Source organism: Anomaloglossus baeobatrachus, chromosome 10 (assembly GCF_048569485.1).
Source record: "Anomaloglossus baeobatrachus isolate aAnoBae1 chromosome 10, aAnoBae1.hap1, whole genome shotgun sequence".
In the NCBI taxonomy this organism is placed as follows: Eukaryota; Metazoa; Chordata; class Amphibia; order Anura; family Aromobatidae; genus Anomaloglossus; species Anomaloglossus baeobatrachus.
The window spans coordinates 57,642,081-57,662,826 of record NC_134362.1 but is presented as its reverse complement, the minus strand read 5'-3'; the positions used below and the strand labels follow the sequence as shown (position 1 = coordinate 57,662,826).

The 20,746-nt window shown below is 53.9% G+C and overlaps 1 protein-coding gene across 2 annotated transcripts in view; it reads right to left on the bottom strand.

The window, feature by feature from the left end:
• CDC42BPG (CDC42 binding protein kinase gamma) overlaps positions 1–20,746 on the bottom strand; it is a 201,474-nt gene that overhangs the window by 48,893 nt on the left and 131,835 nt on the right. For both annotated transcript variants that reach the window (XM_075326797.1, XM_075326798.1), the window contains exons 16-17: positions 5,961–6,066; positions 5,318–5,442 (exon numbers count right to left, since the gene is read on the bottom strand). In XM_075326797.1, the coding sequence (XP_075182912.1) occupies positions 5,318–5,442; positions 5,961–6,066 (231 nt within the window). The remainder of the gene's footprint in view (positions 1–5,317; positions 5,443–5,960; positions 6,067–20,746) is intronic.

Here is a 20,746-nt window from a genome sequence, read left to right as displayed (position 1 = left end):
AATGCAAATGGCCAGGGAGAAAAACCCTGAGCAGAGCACCACGACAGAAAATTTTTCCACGTCCTGTGATAGATCTTGGCGGACGTTGGTTTTCTAGCCTGTCTCATAGTGGCAATGACCTCTTGAGATAACCCTGAAGACGCTAGGATCCAGGACTCAATGGCCACACAGTCAGGTTGAGGGCCGCAGAATTCAGATGGAAAAACGGCCCTTGAGATAGCAAGTCTGGTCGGTCTGGTAGTGCCCACGGTCGGCCGACCGTGAGATGCCACAGATCCGGGTACCACGACCGCCTCGGCCAGTCTGGAGCGACGAGGATGACGCGGCGGCAGTCGGCCCTGATCTTGCGTAACACTCTGGGCAACAGTGCCAGCGGAGGAAACACATAAGGGAGCTGAAACTGCGACCAATCCTGAACTAAGGCGTCTGCCGCCAGAGCTCTGGGATCTTGAGACCGTGCCATGAACATTGGTACCTTGTTATTGTGCCGGGACGCCATGAGGTCGACGTCCGGCACCCCCCAGCGGCAACAGATCTCCTGAAACACGTCCGGGTGAAGGGACCATTCCCCTGCGTCCATGCCCTGGCGACTGAGATAATCCGCTTCCCAGTTTTCTACGCCTGGGATGTGAACTGCAGATATGGTGGAGGCCGTGGCTTACACCCACATCAAAATCCGCCGGACTTCCTGGAAGGCTTGTCGACTGCGTGTGCCGCCTTGGTGGTTGATGTATGCCACCGCTGTGGAATTGTCCGACTGAATTCGGATCTGCTTGCCTTCCAGCCACTGCTGGAACGCTTTCAGGGCAAGATACACTGCCCGTATTTCCAGAACATTGATCTGAAGCGAGGACTCTTGCCGGGTCCACGTACCCTGAGCCCTGTGGTGGAGAAAAACCGCTCCCCACCCTGACAGACTCGCGTCCGTCGTGACTACTTCCCAGGATGGGGGTAGGAAGGATTTCCCCTTCGATAATGAAGTGGGAAGACGCCACCACCGAAGGGAGGCTTTGGTCGCCTGAGAAAGGGAGACGGTCCTGTCGAGGGACGTCGGCTTCCTGTCCCATTTGCGTAGGATGTCCCATTGAAGGGGACGCAGGTGAAACTGCGCGAAAGGGACTGCTTCCATTGCTGCCACCATCTTCCCCATAAAAGTGCATGAGGCGCCTCAAGGGGAATGACTGGCCTTGAAGGAGAGATTGAACCCCTTTCTGTAGTGACTGCTGCTTGATCAGCGGAAGCTTCACTATCGCTGAGAGGGTATGGAACTCCATGCCAAGGGATGTCAGCGATTGGGCCGGTGTCAGATTTGACTTTGGAAAACTGATGATCCACCCGAAACTCTGGAGAGTCTCCAGGGTAGCGTCGAGGCTGTGTTGGCATGCCTCTTGAGAGGGTGCCTTGATCAACAGATCGTCCAAGTACGGGATCACCGAGTGACCCTGAGAATGGAGGACCGCAACTACAGTAGCCATAACCTTGGTGAAAACCCGTGGGGCTGTTGCCAGGCCGAATGGCAGTGCCACGAACTGTAGGTGTTCGTTTTCTATGGCGAAGCGCAAGAAGCGCTGGTGCTCTGGGGCAATTGGAACGTGGAGATAAGCATCTTTGATATCGATCGATGCAAGGAAATCTCCTTGAGACATTGAGGCGATGACGGAGCGGAGGGATTCCATCCGGAACCGCCTGGTCTTTACGTGTTTGTTGAGAAGTTTCAGGTCCAGGACTGGACGGAAGGACCCGTCCTTCTTTGGGACCACAAACAAGTTGGAGTAAAAACCGTGGCCCTGTTGCTGAAGAGGAACAGGGACCACCACTCCTTCTGCCTTCAGAGTGCCCAGCGCCTGCAGAAGAGCCTCGGCTCGCTCGGGAGGCGGAGAGGACCTGAAGAATCGAGTCGGGGGACGAGAGGTGAACTCTATCTTGTAACCGTGAGACAGAATGTCTCTCACCCAGCGGTCTTTTATTTGTGGCAGCCAGGTGTCGCAAAAGCGGGAGAGCCTGCCACCGACCGAGGATGCTACTAGAGGAGGTCGAAAGTCATGAGGAAGCCGCTTTGTTAGCGGTGCCTCCAATGGTCTTTTTAGGACGTGACTTAGACCGCCATGCATCAGAGTTCCTTGGTTCTTTCTGAGACCTTTTGGACGAGGAGAATTGGGCCTTGCCCGCGCCCCGAAAGGACCGAAACCTCGACTGCCCTCTCCTCTGTTGGGGGATGTTCTGTTTGGGCTGGGGTAAGGATGTGTCCTTTCCCTTGGATTGTTTGATGATTTCATCCAGGCGCTCGCCAAACAGCCTGTCGCCAGAAATTGGCAAACTGGTTAAGCGCTTTTTGGAAGCAGAATCTGCCTTCCATTCCCGTAGCCACAAGGCCCTGCGGAGTACCACCGAATTGGCGGCCGCAACCGCCGTACGGCTCACAGAGTCCAGGACAGCATTAATAGCGTAAGACGCAATTGCCGAGGTCTGGGTGGTAATGGATGCCACTTGTGGCGCGGCCGTGCATGTGGCTGCTTCAATTTGCGCTTGACCTGCTGAGATAGCTTGCAGCGCCCATACGGCTGCAAATGCTGGTGCAAAAGAAGCTCCGATAGCTTCATAGATGGATTTCAACCAGAGCTCCATCTGCCTGTCAGTGGCATCTTTGAGCGAGGCCCCATCTTCCACTGCAAGTATGGATCTAGCCGCCAGTCTGGAGATTGGAGGATCCACTTTGGGACATTGAGTCCAACCTTTAACCACGTCCGGGGGGAAAGGATAACGTGTATCCTTAAGGCGCTTAGAAAAACGCTTATCTGGACAAGCATGGTGATTCTGGATTGCCTCTCTGAAATCAGAGTGGTCTAAAAACATACTCTGTGTACGCTTGGGGAACCTGAAACGAAATTTCTCCTGCTGCGAAGCTGACTCCTCCGCCGGAGGGGCTGAGGGAGAAATATCCAGCAACTGATGGATGGACGCAATAAGATCGTTCACTATGGCGTCCCCGTCTGGAGTATTAAGATTGAGAGCGCTCTCAGGATCCGAATCCTGTTCAGCTTTCTCCGCATCATCAACCAAGGATTCCCCCCGCTGAGACCCTAAACAATATGATGTCGAGGGAAATTCTAAGCGAGCCCGCTTAGTCGATCTGGGGCTGGGGTCTAAGTCAGAACCCTCAGCCTGGGATGTATGAGATACCCCGGGAGGACAAAGAAGGTCCAACTGAGGGGGGCCAGGGAACAATGATTCACCAGAGTCCCTTTGCTGAGATACCGGCCTGGACTGAAAGGCTTCTAGTATCTTAGCCATAGTCTCAGAGAGTTTTGCAAACTCAGTCCCCGTCACCTGGACAGTGTCAACAGGTGGCTCCCCCTGGGCCCCTCTTAGCATAGGCTCCGGCTGAAGAAGTGCCACAGGGGCCGAACACTGCACACAATGAGGGTCAGTGGAACCTGCCGGTAGTGGGGTCTTACAAGCGGCGCAGGCAGCATAATAAGCCTGTGTTTTGGCACCCCTGCCTTTTGTGGGCGCCATGCTATAGTTTTCCCTGAGTAACACAATAGGGTATATAGCCAGAATGAACTGTGCTCATACAATGTAAAGTATATACAATACACAAATAATGTACCAATATACTACAGCACCATGGGGCTAGCACCAACAGGTGCTGCTTACCAGCCGCCTAAAGCGGTTGTGAGGCCACCAGAGACAGTGTCTGGGTCTCCCAGGATTTGTCCCCCTCTGCAGCGTCCGAGGAGCTGACAGGAATGGCTGCGGCGTCCTGACGAGAGGAGGGAGCTGGGGGCGTGGCCGAGAAAGTGCGGGAACTGGTGCTCACACTGCGCACAGTGAGGGGGGTGGAGTATGTAAATCATACTCCAGCCCTCAGTGCTGCTCGCTCTGCAGCGTCCCGCCCTTCCCCTGCCTGTCAGGGCTGAGGGCGGGAGAAAGGGAAAACTAGGCCGCAAGCAAGCCGGGGACTCTAGTATAAACGCGGTCGCCGTAAAAGCGCGGCCGGCGTGAAAGTCCCCGGCGAACTACAAGTCCCAGCCGCGCCGCAGTCTCCCATGGCAGCGGCGGTTAGTGCGGTAGCCCCTACATATAAACACACTCAGCGACGCTGAGTGTGTAATGGCACATATAGACCCGGTCAGCGCCGCGGTCCCCGGTGCACTAGCACACCCAGCAAAGCTGAGGTGATGCCGTGCCCGGTCCCCACAGGGATACAGAATACCTCCAAGATGCAGGGCCATGTCCCTGAACGGTACCCGGCTCCTATCCATCAGGCTCCACAGGAGTTGTGGATGAAGCACGGTCTCAGTGCCTGGAGACCGATAGGATCCCACTTCACCCAGAGCCCTGAGGGGGATGGGGAAGGAAAGCAGCATGTGGGCTCCAGCCTCCGTACCCACAATGGATACCTCAACCTTAACAACACCGCCGACAAGAGTGGGGTGAGAAGGGAGCATGCTGGGGGCCCTATATGGGCCCACTTTTCTTCCATCCGACATGGTCAGCAGCTGCTGCTGACCAATCTGTGGAGCTGTGCTGGGCGTGTCTGACCTCCTTCGCACAAAGCAAAAAACTGAGGAGCCCGTGGGAGCACGGGGGGTGTATAGGCAGAAGGGGAGGGGCTTAACACTTTTAAGTGTAGTACTTTGTGCGGCCTCCGGAGGCATAGCCTATACACCCAATTGTCTGGGTCTCCCAATAGAGCGAAAAAGAAAAGAGCGCCAACATGAAGACCACGAGTACAGCACGAGTATCGCGAGATTACTCGGTCCCCGCCGAGTAGCCCGAGTACATTGATACTCGTGCGAGTACCGAGTAGTAACAAGCATACTCGCTCATCACTAAACTTGGCGCATCTTTCTCTAAACCTGTGCCATAAATGGAATTCTGCACCTTGTTGCAAATTGTAACACAAATCTCTATCAACTTCTGGTGCAAATTTAAAGATTAAATCTGCTACACCAATGGTTGGGCCTATAAAGCCCAGCCACAGGGTTGGCTTCACAGGAAGACTATGGTGTCAGCCATAGGAATCTTCAACAGAACCTTGGACTCCAATAACCCATCTGCACCCAAAAATATGAGAAATCAGATTAACAGCTTTTAAGTAGTTAAGCAGCAATTCGCGGCAATGTCGGGCACCTGCAGTACAACACCGCTAGCATATGCTCAGTACTGGAGCCTACTTCATATAGGAAGACCCAAAATTGCAAATAATATTACATCCCATGCTGGGTAAGGGGTTTAGCTAGTTCTAAAAATATTTTTAATTTATGATAAACAATGCTATGGTTGAAAATAAAAGAAAAAGATGATCGCTCACCATTGGAGAATGTCAGTAATTTGGGCTTCCCAGTTGGCTATTGTCTCTTTCTTATCTTCCAATAATTGGACTTCTTCTTCCAGTTCCTTTTGAGAAGCGGACAGCTTTTCTGATGTGGTCTTCATCTAAAATAAAAATATATTATATTTTAAAGTACCACTCCAGCATTTTGTTTTATTTTTTTTTTCAGGGCTGGAGTGGTTCTTTAAATTTTAAGTCCCCTGCCTCATACTCTCCGACATTTTCATCCTTTTTCGGCGCCGCATCGGTCCTGTGGCACCATCTTGTGCCCGTAACTTGTGAATGGCCGGAAGTCAGAAGTTACGTTACAAGCACTCAATGAGGCTCTTATAGACTTTGAGTAGTGACCTCCAGCACACTCCATGAAACACTGGAGCTACAGGCAGGTCACAAATTGCCAGTGACCAACCGGAGCATTGCTGTTGCTGGAAACCGATGAGTACAATGGCAGGTGAGTATAAGACAGGGGGGTGGAGGACTTACATTTAAAGCCCTACTCCAGCAACAAACAAAAAACTCTGCAGTGGTGTTTTAACTAATCTTACAAAATGATGTAAACAATCACAGTCTCCTCGTATTAATGAAGAGCGACTTGAAGGTGCTGTCCGAACACAACGCTCACCTTTGCCATGTCTTCCTGAAGTTTCCTGTTCTCTTCCTTCAGTTGATTTTTCTCCCGCTCATTTGCCTTGTGTATCTTTTGAAGCTCCTCCTCTTGTGTGCGAGCACTGAGTAGGCAAATAAAAATGATAGAAGTAGCATCTACAAACATCTTATAGTTACTAAGCTGTCAAGAACCACAAGCACGTTATGAGAGTAGAACCAATACATAGGACTGTAAAGACCTAAAATAATTGCGACATTTAAAAGGGGTCATCTCATCCTCTTACAAGGCCAAAATTGCAAGACGCTTGTAAAAACAAGCAATGTTGTAAAAAAAGAGAATTTTGTTTACTTACCGTAAATTCTTTTTCTTATAGTTCCGACATGGGAGACCCAGACCATGGGTGTATAGCTAGCGACCTCCGGAGGACACACAAAGCACTACACTCAAACGTGTAGCTCCTCCCTCCGGGCTATATACACCCCCTGGATGACAATCTACCCAGTTCAGTGCAAAAGCTGAAGGAGGACATCCACCCATAAGTAGAGATAGAGTAAAACTCGGCAAAACCAGAACTCTGTCTACTAACAACAGCCGTGAAGCACACGGAACAAAAAAACTGCCAACAGGCAACAGGGAGGGAGCTGGGTCTCCCATGTCGGAACTATAAGAAAAAGAATTTACGGTAAGTAAACAAAATTCTCTTTTTCTTTATCGTTCCTTTATGGGAGACCCAGACCATGGGACGTTCCAAAGCAGTCCATGGGTGGGAAATAAACTAAACGGAGAAGTAGGCAAAACCTAACTTCACAAATGGGCGACAGCCGCCTGAAGGATGCGTCTGCCCAAGCTCGCATCTGCCGAAGCATGAGCATGCACTTGGTAGTGCTTAGAAAAAGTGTGCAGACTGGACCAAGTGGCAGCCTGACACACCTGCTGAGCCGTAGCCTGGTGCCTGAAAGCCCAGGAGGCACCGACAGCTCTGGTCGAGTGCGCTTTAATCCCCGACGGGGGAGGCACCTGAGAAGATTGGTAGGCATCGGCGATAGCCGACCTAACCCAACGAGCCAAGGTCGGTTTAGACGCCGAGAGGCCCTTGCGCTGACCCGTGGTTAGCACAAAAAGTGAGGTGCACCGCCGAAAAACGGCGGTGCGAGACACATAGATTCGGAGCGCCCGCACCAAATCCAAGGTGTGCAACGCCTTCTCAAAGCGATGCACAGGGGCCGGACAAAAAGAGGGCAATGAAATGTCCTGATTAAGGTGGAAGGAAGACACCACCTTAGGGAGAAAATCCGGAGTCGGACGAAGAACCACCTTGTCTTGGTGAAACACCAAAAAGGGGGATTCCGAAGAAAGCGCAGCCAAATCAGAAACTCTCCTGAGAGAAGTTATGGCTACTAGAAAGACAACTTTCTGTGAAAGTCTAGACAAAGGAACCTCCCTGAGAGGCTCAAAAGGGGGTTTCTGTAAGGCCGTGAGGACCAAATTAAGGTCCCAGGGATCCAAGGGTCGTCGGTAAGGAGGAATGATGTGAGATGCGCCCTGCATGAAGGTGCGCACCTGAGCCAGTCGGGCGATACGCCGCTGGAACAATACCGACAAAGCCGACACCTGTCCCTTAAGTGAATTGAGGGACAGACCCAACTGTAGACCCGACTGTAGAAAAGACAGGATGGTCGGCAAGGCGAACGGCCAAGGAGCATGGCCGGAAGAGCGACACCAGGACAGGAAAATTCTCCAAGTCCTGTGGTAAATCTTAGCCGAGGAAGACTTCCGAGCCTGAGTCATGGTGGAGATGACCTCAGAGGGAATGCCTGAAGCCGTCAGGATCCAGGACTCAAGAGCCACGCCGTCAATCTGAGAGCCGCAGAATTCTGGCGGAAGAACGGACCTTGAGAGAGAAGGTCTGGGCGGTCCGGGAGATGCCACGGCATCCCTACGGACAGGCGGAGCAGGTCTGGGTACCAGGCTCGCCTGGGCCAGTCCGGAGCAATGAGTATGACTCGACGGCCCTCCATTCGGATCTTGCGCAGAACCCTGGGCAAGAGCGCTAGAGGGGGAAACACATAGGCCAGACTGAACTGAGACCAATCCTGAACCAGTGCGTCTGCTGCGAAGGCTTGAGGATCGTGGGAGCGAGCCACGTAAACCGGAACCTTGTTGTTGTGCCGGGAAGCCATTAGATCTACTTCCGGAGTGCCCCACTTGCGGCAGATTGATCTGAACACTGACGGATGCAGGGCCCACTCGCCGCCGTCCACGGTTTGACGGCTGAGATAATCGGCCTCCCAGTTTTCCACGCCTGGGATGTGGACTGCGGATATGGTGGACTTTGAGTCCTCCGTCCACTGGAGGATTCGTTGAACCTCCAACATCGCCAGACGGCTGTGAGTTCCGCCCTGGTGATTGATGTAGGCAACCGCTGTCGCATTGTCCGACTGAACCCGAATGTGCTTGCCCGCCAATAGGTGGTGAAAGTCTAGGAGAGCTAGAAACACAGCTCTGATCTCCAGCACATTGATCGGGAGGGCTGATTCGGACGGAGTCCAAGTGCTCTGTGCTCGGTGATGGAGAAACACCGCTCCCCAGCCGGAGAGACTGGCATCCGTGGTGAGGATCACCCAGGACGGAGTCAGGAAGGACCGTCCCTGTGAAAGGGAGAGGGGCTGAAGCCACCACTGAAGGGAGTTCCTGGCCTGTGATGACAGAGCCACCAGCCTGTCCAAAGAAGAGATCCGCTTGTCCCAACAGCGGAGAATGTCCAGCTGCAAGGGACGCAGATGGAACTGGGCAAAGGGAACCGCTTCCATGGACGCCACCATCTGACCCAGCACCTGCATGAGGTGTCTGATGGAATGACGGCGGTGCCTCAGCAGAGAGCGCACCGCCAGACGAAGGGACTGCTGTTTGACTAAGGGCAACTTGACAAGTGCCGGCAGAGTCTCGAATTGCATCCCGAGGTACAAAAGTACCTGGGTCGGGGTCAGAGTCGACTTGGGGAGGTTGACAAGCCACCCGAATTGGACTAGAGTGGCGAGAGTGAGCGAGACACTCCGCTGACAGTCTACACTGGATGAGGCCTTGACTAGAAGGTCGTCCAGGTAAGGAATCACTGCCAACCCCTGGAGGTGCAGGACCGCAACCACTGCTGCCATGACCTTGGTGAACACTCGGGGGGCCGTGGCTAAGCCAAAGGGAAGAGCCACGAACTGGAAATGTTCCTCTCCGATCGCAAAGCGTAGCCAGCGCTGGTGTGAAACCGCAATAGGCACATGCAGATAGGCATCTCTGATGTCGATGGATGCCAGAAAATCTCCCTGGGTCATTGAGGCAATGACCGATCTTAGAGATTCCATGCGAAAGTGCCGCACCTGAACATGCTTGTTGAGAAGCTTGAGATCCAGGATGGGCCGGGAGGAACCGTCCTTTTTGGGAACTAGAAAGAGGTTTGAGTAGAAACCTCTGAACCGTTCCCGGGCGGGGACCGGAACAATTACACCGTTGGTCTGCAGGGATGCCACGGCCTGAGAGAAGGCGGCGGCTTTGGAGCAGGGGGGGGTGGACAGAAAAAATCTGTTTGGCGGGCTGGAGGAAAAAGGTATCCTGTAGCCGTGGGTGATGATATCCCGCACCCACTGATCGGAGACGTGTTGCAACCACACGTCGCCAAAGTGGGAGAGCCTGCCCCCGACCAAGGACGTTGCTGGCGCGGCCAGATAGTCACGAGGAGGCTGCCTTGGTGGCAGCGGCTCCTCCGGTCTTCTGAGGACGCGGCTTTGCGCGCCAGTTGGATTTACGATCCTTGGCGGTAGTGGACGAGACTGTGGGCTTAGAGGATGACCAGTTAGAGGAACGAAAGGAACGAAACCTCGATTGGTTCCTGCCCTGGGTAGGTTTCTTGGCTTTAGCTTGTGGCAAGGAAGTACTCTTCCCGCCAGTAGCTTCCTTAATTATGTCATCCAGCTGTTCCCCAAACAGCCGTGACCCAGTAAAAGGGAGACTCGCAAGGTACTTCTTAGAGGAAGCGTCCGCTTTCCACTCTCGAAGCCACAAGATCCTGCGGATCGCGAGGGAGTTAGCGGAGGCCACTGCCGTGCGGTGAGAAGCCTCCAGGACGGCAGCCATGGCGTAGGATGCAAAAGCCGAAGCTCGGGAAGTTAAGGCATCCATCTCAGGAATAGAGTCCCTGGAGAGGGAATGAATCTCCGCCAGAGAGGCAGAGACAGCCTTAAGAGCCCACACCGCCGCAAAAGACGGAGAGAAGGAGGCTCCTGCCGCCTCAAATACAGACTTGGCCAGAAGGTCAACCTGGCGGTCAGTGGGATCCTTAAGAGAAGTGCCGTCGGCCACCGCAACTACTGTGCGGGCCGAGATTCTGGACACTGGAGGGTCTACCTTTGGGGACTGGGCCCAGTCCTTAACCACCTCCGGTGGAAACGGGAAACGGTCATCTGAACTACGTTTCGGAAAACGTTTGTCAGGACAGACCCTAGGCTTGTTAACAGTGGTCTGAAAGCTGGAGTGGTTAAAAAACATACTCCTAGGTTTCTTAGGAGAGGTAAACTGGTGTACCTCTACCAGAGAGGGTTGATCCTCTGACTCCTGTGGGTTGAGGTTCAGTACGGAGTTAATGGACGCAATCAAGTCACTAACGTCCGCATCGCCCTCAGACAAGTCAATGGGGTACATAGAGGCAGAGTCTGAGCCCACAGTAAGTGAATCATCCTCGCCCCGCACCTCGGCTTGTGAATCAGAGCCGTGGGACGAGGAAGGAGAAGGGTCCGTGCGTCTCCGTTTAGGGGGACGGGGTCCTAGGACATGCTCTGAGGGCTCTGCAGAGCTCGGAGCCGCAGAGACACCCTGAGAGGGAGGCTGATGCATAGACAGCAGCGTCTGGGACAGCTGCCCCATGGAATCGGCAAACGACTTGGAAAGAGCCTGTGAAAAGGATGCTATCCAAGCCGGGGGTTCAGCCACCGGGACCGAAGCAGCCAGAGGGACCCCTGAGGAGGCTCCAGGCTGAGACACAACCATATTAGCACAGTTATCACAATGTGGGTACGTGCTAGGCTCTGGCAGAATTAGCTTGCAAGCAGTGCATATAGCATACATGTTTGCAGCCTTGCTCCTAGTGACAGACATGCTGCTGTGGAGGAAGCTCTGCAGCCAAAACACACTCCTGTAGAAAGCCTGAGTGTATAAAAATCCACAACCCTAGGTTGTGGCTTACCAGCCCTGTTCTCTGTGTGTCCTCCGGATTTCACCGCTCCCCTGTAAAGTGACAGCTTTCCAAAAAGTATGCAGCAGTAGCATCCAGCGCTTCTCAGTGGTATAAAAACGCTGAGAAAATGGCGCTGGGAGAAGGAGGGGGGGCGTGTATAAGCCCAGGAGCGGGAAAAACAGAGGGCACAGAGATACAGGGGGGTAGACAGGGGAGGGGACATCTCCTTAGAGAGGAGTGCCCTCCCCTCTGCTGGCCGGGCGGTGGGCGGCGCTGTATGCAAAACATACAGAAGAAGCCAAAAACGAAACTAGGCCCAAACTGAAGCCGGGGCCTAGATTTTAAAGTGCGGCCGACGAGCAGGCACCGTCGGCGCGGTTCTCATGGGAAATTCCCAGAACCGGCCGAAATTAACAGTAACGCTAAAGCACATACTGCCCCCATAATAAAAGCACCCGGGACCCCTGAAAAAACGTCTCAATACTTAGTTTTGAGACGCAGGGCCATGTCCCTGAGTGGGGGTTAACGCTCCTTCCAGCAGGGACCAGACAGGGCTGTGGATGGAGCCGGCCTCCTGCAAGCAGAGAGGACCGTGATGGCTCCCACTTCAAACAGAGCCTCGACAGAGGATGCGAAGGAGCACGGCATGTGAAGGCTCCAGCCTTATTAAGATCAACCTTAACAGCACCCCGCAGAGTGGAGCGTGAAGGGACATGCCGGGAGTCCAGACTGGACCCGCTTTTCTTCCAATCTTTAAAAAATTAAAAAAAAATTGAAAAAAAATATGAGGAAATAAAAGTGTGTGTATCCTCCTGAAACACAAAGCGTTGAACTGGGTAGATTGTCATCCAGGGGGTGTATATAGCCCGGAGGGAGGAGCTACACGTTTGAGTGTAGTGCTTTGTGTGTCCTCCGGAGGTCGCTAGCTATACACCCATGGTCTGGGTCTCCCATAAAGGAACGATAAAGAAACAAGCAATGCCATTTACTTTTCTTCATCGTTCCTTATGGGAGACCCAGACCATGGGTGTATAGCTTCTGCCTCCGGAGGACACACAAAGTACGTACTACACTAAAAGTGTAGCTCCTCCCTCCGAGCATATACACCCCCCGGATGACAAATCCAACCAGTTCAATGCTTTGTGTTCAGGAGGTCACACACACACATGCATTCTCTGAATTTTGATTTTTGATTTCAAAGATTTGGAAGAAAAGCGGGTCCAATCTGGACTCCCGGCATGTCCCTTCTCACCCCACTGTGTCGGCGGTGCTGTTAAGGTTGATTTTACAAGGCTGGAGCCTTCACATGCCGTGCTCCTTCACCATCCCCTGAGGCTCTGGCTTGAAGTGGGAGCCATCACGGTTCTCACTGCTTTGCAGGAGACCGGTCTCCATCCGCAGCCCTTTAGGATCCTGACGGACGGAGCGCTCACCCCCCCCCCCGGGACCTGGCCCTGCGTCTCACAAGCTAAGTATTGAGACGTTATTCAGGGGTCCCTTGTACATTTATTGTGGGGAGAGTGTGTTTTGTTCACTTGCTGTGATTTCCGGCCGGTTCTCTGTTTTTTTCCTGAGAACCGCGCCGAAGGTGCCTGCTCGTCTGCCGCATGGATAAATCTAGGCCCCGGCTTCAGTTGCGGCCTACTTTCGGTTTCACTGCCCCTGCATGTCATCATGCAGAGGGACAGTGCGGCGCCGCCCACCGGCCGTTCAGCAGAGGGGAGGACACTCCTCTCTGAGGAGATGTTCCCCTCCCCTGTATTTCTCCTTGGCCCTCCGGTTCCCGCTCCTGGAGTAAACCCCGCCCCCCCCTCCTCACTCCAGCGCCATTTTATCAGCGTTTACACACTGATCGGCGCTGGCTGCTGCAACTTCTGCATCTACTGGGGGTCCGAGCTGGGAATCCGGAGGGCACACAAAAAGCGGTCTGGTAAGCCACAACCTCTGGTTGTGGGCTTTATTATACACTCTCTGGGGGTCATTCTAAAGGAGTGTGTACTTTACTGCAGAGCCTCCACCTCAGCAGCATGTCTCACTAGGAGCAAGGCTGCAAGGCTTTACTCTATATGCACTGCATGTAAGCTCATACTGCCTGAACCGAGCACATATCCACATTGTGATGCCTGTTCTAACATGGTGGTCCCTCAGCCTGGAGCCTCCCCAGGGGTCTCTTCGGCTGCTCCGTCCCCGGTGGCTGAACCCCCGGCTTGGGTAGCATCGTTTTCTAAAGCTATCTCACAGTCCTTTGCCGACTCCATGGGACAGCTGTCCCGGACTCTGCTGACCATGCATCAGCCCCCTTCTCAGGGCGCCTCTGCTGCTCCGACTTGCTCTGCAGAGCTCACAGAGGAGTTTTTATCTGTTCCCGGACCCCGTCCTCCTATACGGAGACGCAGGGACTTTTCTCCCTCCTCGTCCCACGGCTCTGATTCACGAGCTGAAGTGCAGGGCGAGGAGGATGCCTTTACAGTGGGCTCGGACGCTACCTCTATGTATCCCATTGATCTATCTGAGGGTGATGCGGATGTTAGTGACTTGATTGCGTCCATTAACTCCGTACTGAACCTCAATCCTCCAGTGTCAGAGGAACAAGCCTCTCTGGTAGAAATACACCAGTTTACCTCACCTAAGAGAGCAAGGAGTATGTTTTTTAACCACTCCAGTTTTCAGGCCACTGTGACCAAGCCCAGGGCCTGTCCTGACAAACGCTTCCCAAAGCGTAGTTCTGATGACCGTTTTCCCTTTCCACCAGAGGTGGTCAAGGAGTGGGCTCAGTCACCAAAGGTGGATCCTCCGGTGTCTAGGATCTCAGCCCGGACAGTTGTATCTGTGGCCGATGGCACCTCACTCAAGGATCCCACTGACCGCCAGGTTGACCTTCTGGCCAAGTCTGTATATGAGGCGGCAGGGGCCTCGTTCTCCCCGTCCTTTGCAGCAGTGTGGGCTCTTAAGGCAGTCTCTGCTTCTCTGGCGGAGATACATTCCCTCGCCAGGGACTCTATACCTGAAATGGTTGCCTTAACTTCACAGGCTTCGGCTTTTTCATCCTACGCCATGTCTGCCATTCTGGAGGCTTCTCACCGCACGGCGGTGGCTTCCGCTAATTCACTCGCGATCCGCAGGATCTTGTGGCTTCGAGAATGGAAAGCAGACGCTTCTTCCAAGAAGTACCTTGCTGGACTCCCCTTTGCTGGGTCCAGGCTGTTCGGGGAACAGCTGGATGAAATTATTAAGGAAGCTACTGGCGGGAAGAGTACTTCCTTGCCACAAACTAAAACCAGGAAACCTGTCCAGGGCAGGAACCAGTCGAGGTTTCGTTCCTTTCGTTCCTCTAACTGGTCATCCTCTAAGCCCTCAGCCTCGTCCACTAACTCAGCCAAGGATCGAAAACCCAGCTGGCGCGCGAAGCCGCGTCCTCAGAAGAACGGAGGAGCTGCTGCCACTAAGGCAGCCTCCTCTTGACTATCTGGCTGCGCCAGCAACGTCCTTGGTCGGTGGCAGGCTCTCCCACTTTGGCGACGTGTGGTTTCAACACGTCTCCGATCAGTGGGTGCGGGATATCATCTCCCACGGCTACAGGATAGAATTTTCTTCCAGCCCGCCAAACAGATTTTTTCTGTCCACTCCCCCCTGCTCCAAAGCCGCCGCCTTCTCACAGGCCGTGGCATCCTTGCAGGCCAACGGAGTAATTGTTCCGGTTCCCGCCCGGGAACGGTTCAGAGGTTTCTACTCAAACCTCTTCCTAGTCCCCAAGAAGGACGGTTCCTTCCGACCCATCCTGGATCTCAAGCTTCTCAACAAGCATGTTCAGGTGCGGCACTTTCGCATGGAATCTCTGCGATCGGTCATTGCCTCAATGACCCAAGGAGATTTTCTAGCATCCATCGACATCAGAGATGCCTATCTGCATGTGCCAATTGCAGTTTCACACCAGCGTTGGCTACGTTTTGCAATCGGAGAGGAACATTTCCAATTCGTGGCTCTCCCCTTCGGGTTAGCCACGGCCCCCCATGTATTCACCAAGGTGATGGCAGCAGTGGTTGCGGTTCTGCACCTCCAGGGGTTGGCAGTGATTCCTTACCTGGACGACCTTCTAGTCAAGGCTTCATCCAGTGCAGACTGTCAGCGGAGTGTCTCGCTCACTCTCGACACGCTTGTTCAATTCGGGTGGCTTGTCAATCTGCCCAAGTCCACTCTGACCCCGACCCAAAATCTTACGTACCTAGGGATGCAATTCGAGACTCTGCCGGCACTTGTGAAGCTGCCCTTAGTCAAACAGCAGTCCCTTCATCTGGCGGTGCGCTCTCTGCTGAGGCCCTGCCGTCATTCCATCAGGCACCTCATGCAGGTGCTGGGTCAGATGGTGGCGTCAATGGAAGCGGTTCCCTTTGCCCAGTTCCATCTGCGTCCCCTGCAGCTGGACATTCTCCGCTGTTGGGACAAGCGGACCTCTTCCTTGCACAGGCTAGTGGCTCTGTCGCCACAGACCAGGAGCTCTCTTCAGTGGTGGCTTCGGCCCCTCTCTCTGTCCCAGGGACGCTCCTTTCTGGCCCCGTCCTGGGTGATTCTCACCACGGACGCCAGTCTATCCGGCTGGGGAGCAGTGTTTCTCCACCACCGAGCACAGGGCACTTGGACTCCGTCCGAATCAGCCCTCTCGATCAATGTGCTGGAAATCAGAGCTGTGCTCCTAGCTCTCATAGCCTTTCACCACCTGTTGGCGGGCAAGCACATTCGAGTCCAGTCAGACAACGCGACAGCAGTTGCCTACATCAATCACCAGGGGGGGACTCGCAGCCGCCTAGCAATGTTGGAAGTTCAACGTATCCTTCAGTGGACGGAGGACTCCAAGTCCACCATATCCGCAGTCCACATCCCAGGCGTAGAAAACTGGGAGGCAGATTATCTCAGCCGTCAAACCGTGGACAGCGGCGAGTGGGCCCTGCATCCGGCAGTGTTCCGGTCAATCTGCCGCAAGTGGGGCACTCCGAAGTGGATCTAATGGCATCCCGGCACAACAACAAGTTCCCGGTTTACGTGGCTCGCTCCCACGATCCTCAGGCCTTAGCGGCGGACGCGCTGGTTCAGGATTGGTCCCAGTTCCGTCTGGCCTACGTGTTTCCCCCTCTAGCTCTCTTGCCCAGAGTCCTGCGCAAGATCAGAATGGAGGGCCGTCGAGTCATAATCATTGCTCCAGACTGGCCCAGGCGAGCTTGGTACCCAGACCTGCTCCGTCTGTCCGTAGAGGTGCCGTGGCATCTCCCGGACCGCCCAGACCTTCTCTCTCAAGGTCCGTTTTTCCGCCAGAATTCTGTGGCTCTCAGATTGACGGCGTGGCTCTTTAGTCCTGGATCCTGACGGCTTCAGGCATTCCTTCCGAGGTCATCTCCACTATGACTCAGGCTCGGAAGTCTTCCTCGGCCAGGATTTACCACAGGACTTGGAGAATTTTCCTGTCCTGGTGCCGCTCTTCCGGCCATGCTCCCTGGCCGTTTTCCTTGCCGACCATCCTGTCCTTTCTACAGTCCGGTCTGCAGCTAGGACAATCCCTCAATTCCCTCAAAAGACAGGTCTCGGCTCTGTCAGTGTTGTTCCAGCGGCGTATCGCCCGACTGGCTCAGGTGCGCACCTTCATGCAGGGCGCATCTCACATCATTCCGCCTTATCGGCGGCCTCTGGATCCCTGGGACCTCAATCTGGTCCTCACGGCCTTACAGAAACCCCCCTTTGAGCCTCTTAGGGAGGTTTCTTTGTTTCGTCTTTCTCAGAAGGTGGTCTTTCTGGTGGCCATAACTTCTCTCAGGAGAGTCTCTGATTTGGCTGCGCTCTCTTCGGAGTCACCCTTTTTGGTTTTTCACCAAGACAAGGTGGTTCTCCGTCCGACTCCGGACTTTCTCCCTAAGGTGGTGTCTCCTTTCCACCTTAACCAGGACATTTCATTGCCTTCCCTTTGTCCGGCCCCTGTGCACCGCTTTGAGAAAGCGTTGCATACTTTAGATTTGGTGCGGGCGCTCCGGATCTATGTGTCACGCACCGCTACCCTTAGGCGGTGCACCTCTCTTTTTGTGCTGACCACAGGTCAGCGCAAGGGTCTCTCGGCTTCTAAACCGATCCTAGCTCGTTGGATTAGGTCGGCCATATCCGATGCCTACCAATGTTCTCAGGTGCCTCCACCGCCAGGGATTAAGGCGCACTCGACCAGAGCTGTCGGTGCCTCCTGGGCTTTCAGGCACCAGGCTACGGCCCAGCAAGTCTGTCAGGCTGCCACTTTGTCTAGTCTGCACACCTTTTCAAAGCACTACCAAGTGCATGCTCATGCTTCGGCAGATGCGAGCTTGGGCAGACGCATCCTTCAGGCGGCTGTCGCCCATTTGTGAAGTTAGGTTTTGCCTACTTCTCAGTTTCTGTTTATTTCCCACCCATGGACTGCTTTGAGACGTCCCATGGTCTGGGTCTCCCATAAGGAACGATGAAGAAAAAGAGAATTTTGTTACTTACCGTAAATTCTTTTTCTTATAGTTCCGTCATGGGAGACCCAGACCATGGGTGTATAGCTACTGCCCCCGGAGGACACACAAAGTTACTACACTCAAAACGTGTAGCTCCTCCCTCCTAGCATATACACCCCCTGCTAGCCAGTCCTAGCCAGTTTAGTGCAAAAGCTGAAGGAGGACATCCACCCACAAGAAGAGACAGAGTAAAATCCGGAAGAACCGGAACCTCTGTCTACAACAATAACAGCCGGTGAAGACACACGGAACAAGAAACCTGCCAACAGGCAATAGGGAGGGTGCTGGGTCTCCCATGACGGAACTATAAGAAAAAGAATTTACGGTAAGTAACAAAATTCTCTTTTTCTTTATCGTTCCTATGGGAGACCCAGACCATGGGACGTTCAAAAGCAGTCCATGGGTGGGAATAAACAGACAACTGAGAAGCAGGTAAACCTAACTTCACAAATGGGCGACAGACGCCGGAAAAATGCGTCTGCCCAAGCCCGCGTCTGCCAAAGCATGAGCATGCCTTGTGTAGTGCTTCGAAAAAGTATGCAGACTAATTCGAGCTGCAGTCTGACAGACCTACTGAGCCGTAACCTGGTGCCTGAAAGCCCAAAAAGGCGCCGACAGGTCTGATCAAATGTGCTCTGATCCCCGGCGGGGAAGGCACTTGAGTATACTTGTAGGTCTCGAAAATGGCCGACCTAAGCCAACGAATCAGGGTCGGCTTAGATGCCGAGAGACCGCTACGCTGACTAGCAGTCAGCACCAGAGAGAGGTGCACCGCCTAATAACGGCGGTGCGAGACACATAGATCCGGAGCTCCCGCACCAGATCCAGGATATGAAACGCTTCCTCAAGCGATGAACAGGAGCCGGACAAAAGGAAGGCAGGAAAATTGCCCCGGATAAGGTGGAAGCAGTAACCACCTTAGGGAAAAAAAGTCCGGAGTCGGACGAAGACCACCTTGTCTTGATGCAAAAGACCAAAAAAGGGGGTGACTCCGAGAGAGTGCAGCCAGAACTCTCTGGCGGGAAATTATAGCCACTAGAAAGACTACTTTCTGTGAAAGATGAAACAAAGAAACCTCCCCAAGAGGCGCAAAGGGGGGTTTCCGGGAACCGGGAGGACCGGATTAAGGTCCCAGGCTCCATAGGCCGCCGGAAAGGCGGAATGATGTGAGATGCGCCCTTAAAAGGAGCGCACCGGAGCCAGCCGGACGATACGCCGCTGGCACATACTGACAGAGCCGAGACCTGTCCCTTAATGAGGGATAGTCCTAGCTGTAGACCGGACTGTGGAAGGGACAGGAGGGTCGGCAAGGCCAAAAAGGTCAAAGGACACTTTGGAGCTCGAGTCGTAGCGGAGATGACTTCAGGAAGGATATCAGAAGTCGCCAAGATCCAGGACTCAAGAGCTACGCCGTCAATCTGAGAATCCAGAATTCTGACGGAAAAAAACGGACCTTTTGAGAAAAGGTCTGAACGGTCCGGAAGATGCCATGGCAACCCAACGGACAGAAGGAGCAGGTCAGAGTGCCAAGCCTGCCTGGTCAGTCTGGAGTATGAGAATGACCCGACGGCCCCCTTTACTGATCTTGCGCAGGACTCTGGACAAGAGGTAGAGGGTGAAATACGTAAAGAGACGAAGCTGGGATCAAACATGAACCAGTGTGTCTACCGCAAAACTTGAGGATTGTGGACCACGGTTGGACAGCTGAAATAGTCTGCCTCGCAGTTTTCACATCTAGGATGTGGGCTGCGGATACGGTGGACTAGGAGTCCCTTGTCCACTGAAGAATGTTGAGCCGCCAAGATTGCCAGGCGGCTGAGTGTCCCGCCCTGGAAGCTGATGTAGGAAAACGCTGTCACGTTGTCCGACTGGACTCGAATGTGCCTAGCCGCCAACAGATGGTGAAGGCTTAGAGAGCTAGAAATACAGCTCTGATTTCCAGCACATTGATCCAGAGGGCTGATTCGGACAGAGTCCAAGCGCCCTGCGCTCCACGGTGGAGATATACTGCTCCCAAGGCGGATAGGCTAGCATCCTGGTGAGGATCACCCGGGACGGGGCCAGAAAGGAGCGCCCCTGAGACAGAGTGGCCGAAGCCACCACTGAAACGAGCCCCTGGTCAGTGGCGAAGCCACCACCCCGTGGGAGGAGGGAGTTCGCTTGTACAGCGGAAAACATCCAGTCTCAGAGGACGCAGGAGAAACTGGGCAAGGAATCGCTTCCATTGACGCCACCGTCTGACCAGCACCCGTATATGGTGTCTGATAGAACGACGTCGACCGCCAGCGGAGGGACTACTGATCGACTAAGAGCAGCTTCACAAGTGCCGACAGAATCTCAAGAAGGCCGTCCAGGGCAAAAGATCACTGCCAATCCCTAGGGGTGCAGGACCCTAATCACAGCTGCCCCAATGAGAATACTCGAGGGGCCGTGGCTAACCCCAAGGGAAGAGCCACGAATTGGACCACTCCGATTGTCAAAACGTAGTCAACGCTGGTATGAAACTGCGATTGACTCCTGCAGATAGGCATCTCTGATGCCGGTGGCTGCTAGGGAATCTCCTTGGGTTCTTGATTGATCCGGTGAAAAACACACGGAACAAAACCGAGACTCCATGTGAAAACGCCACACCTGACTATGCTTGAAAAGCTAAAAGATCCAGGTCGGAAGGCACCGCCCTCTTCGGGGACTAGGAATAGATTTAAGCAAAAATCTCAGAACCGTTCCCAGTCGGGAGCCGGTACAATTACTCCATTGGCCTGCAAGAAATGCCACGGCCTGTGAGAAGGCGGCGGCCTTGGAGCCGGGAGGAGTTGACAGAAAAAAATCTGTTTGGCGGGTGGACAGGATTCCATCCTGTAGCCATGGGAGATATAATCCCGCCCCCACTGAACGGAGACGTGTTAGAACCCTACGTCGCCAAGTGGAGAGAGCCTGCCACCGACCAAGGAGGTTGTTGGCGTGGCTAGATAGCTCGGAGGAAGCTGACTCAGTGGCAGCATCTCCTGCGGTCTTCTGAAGACGCAGCTTCGAGCCATTTGGTTCTATGAACCTAGGCCGAGCTAGAGGAC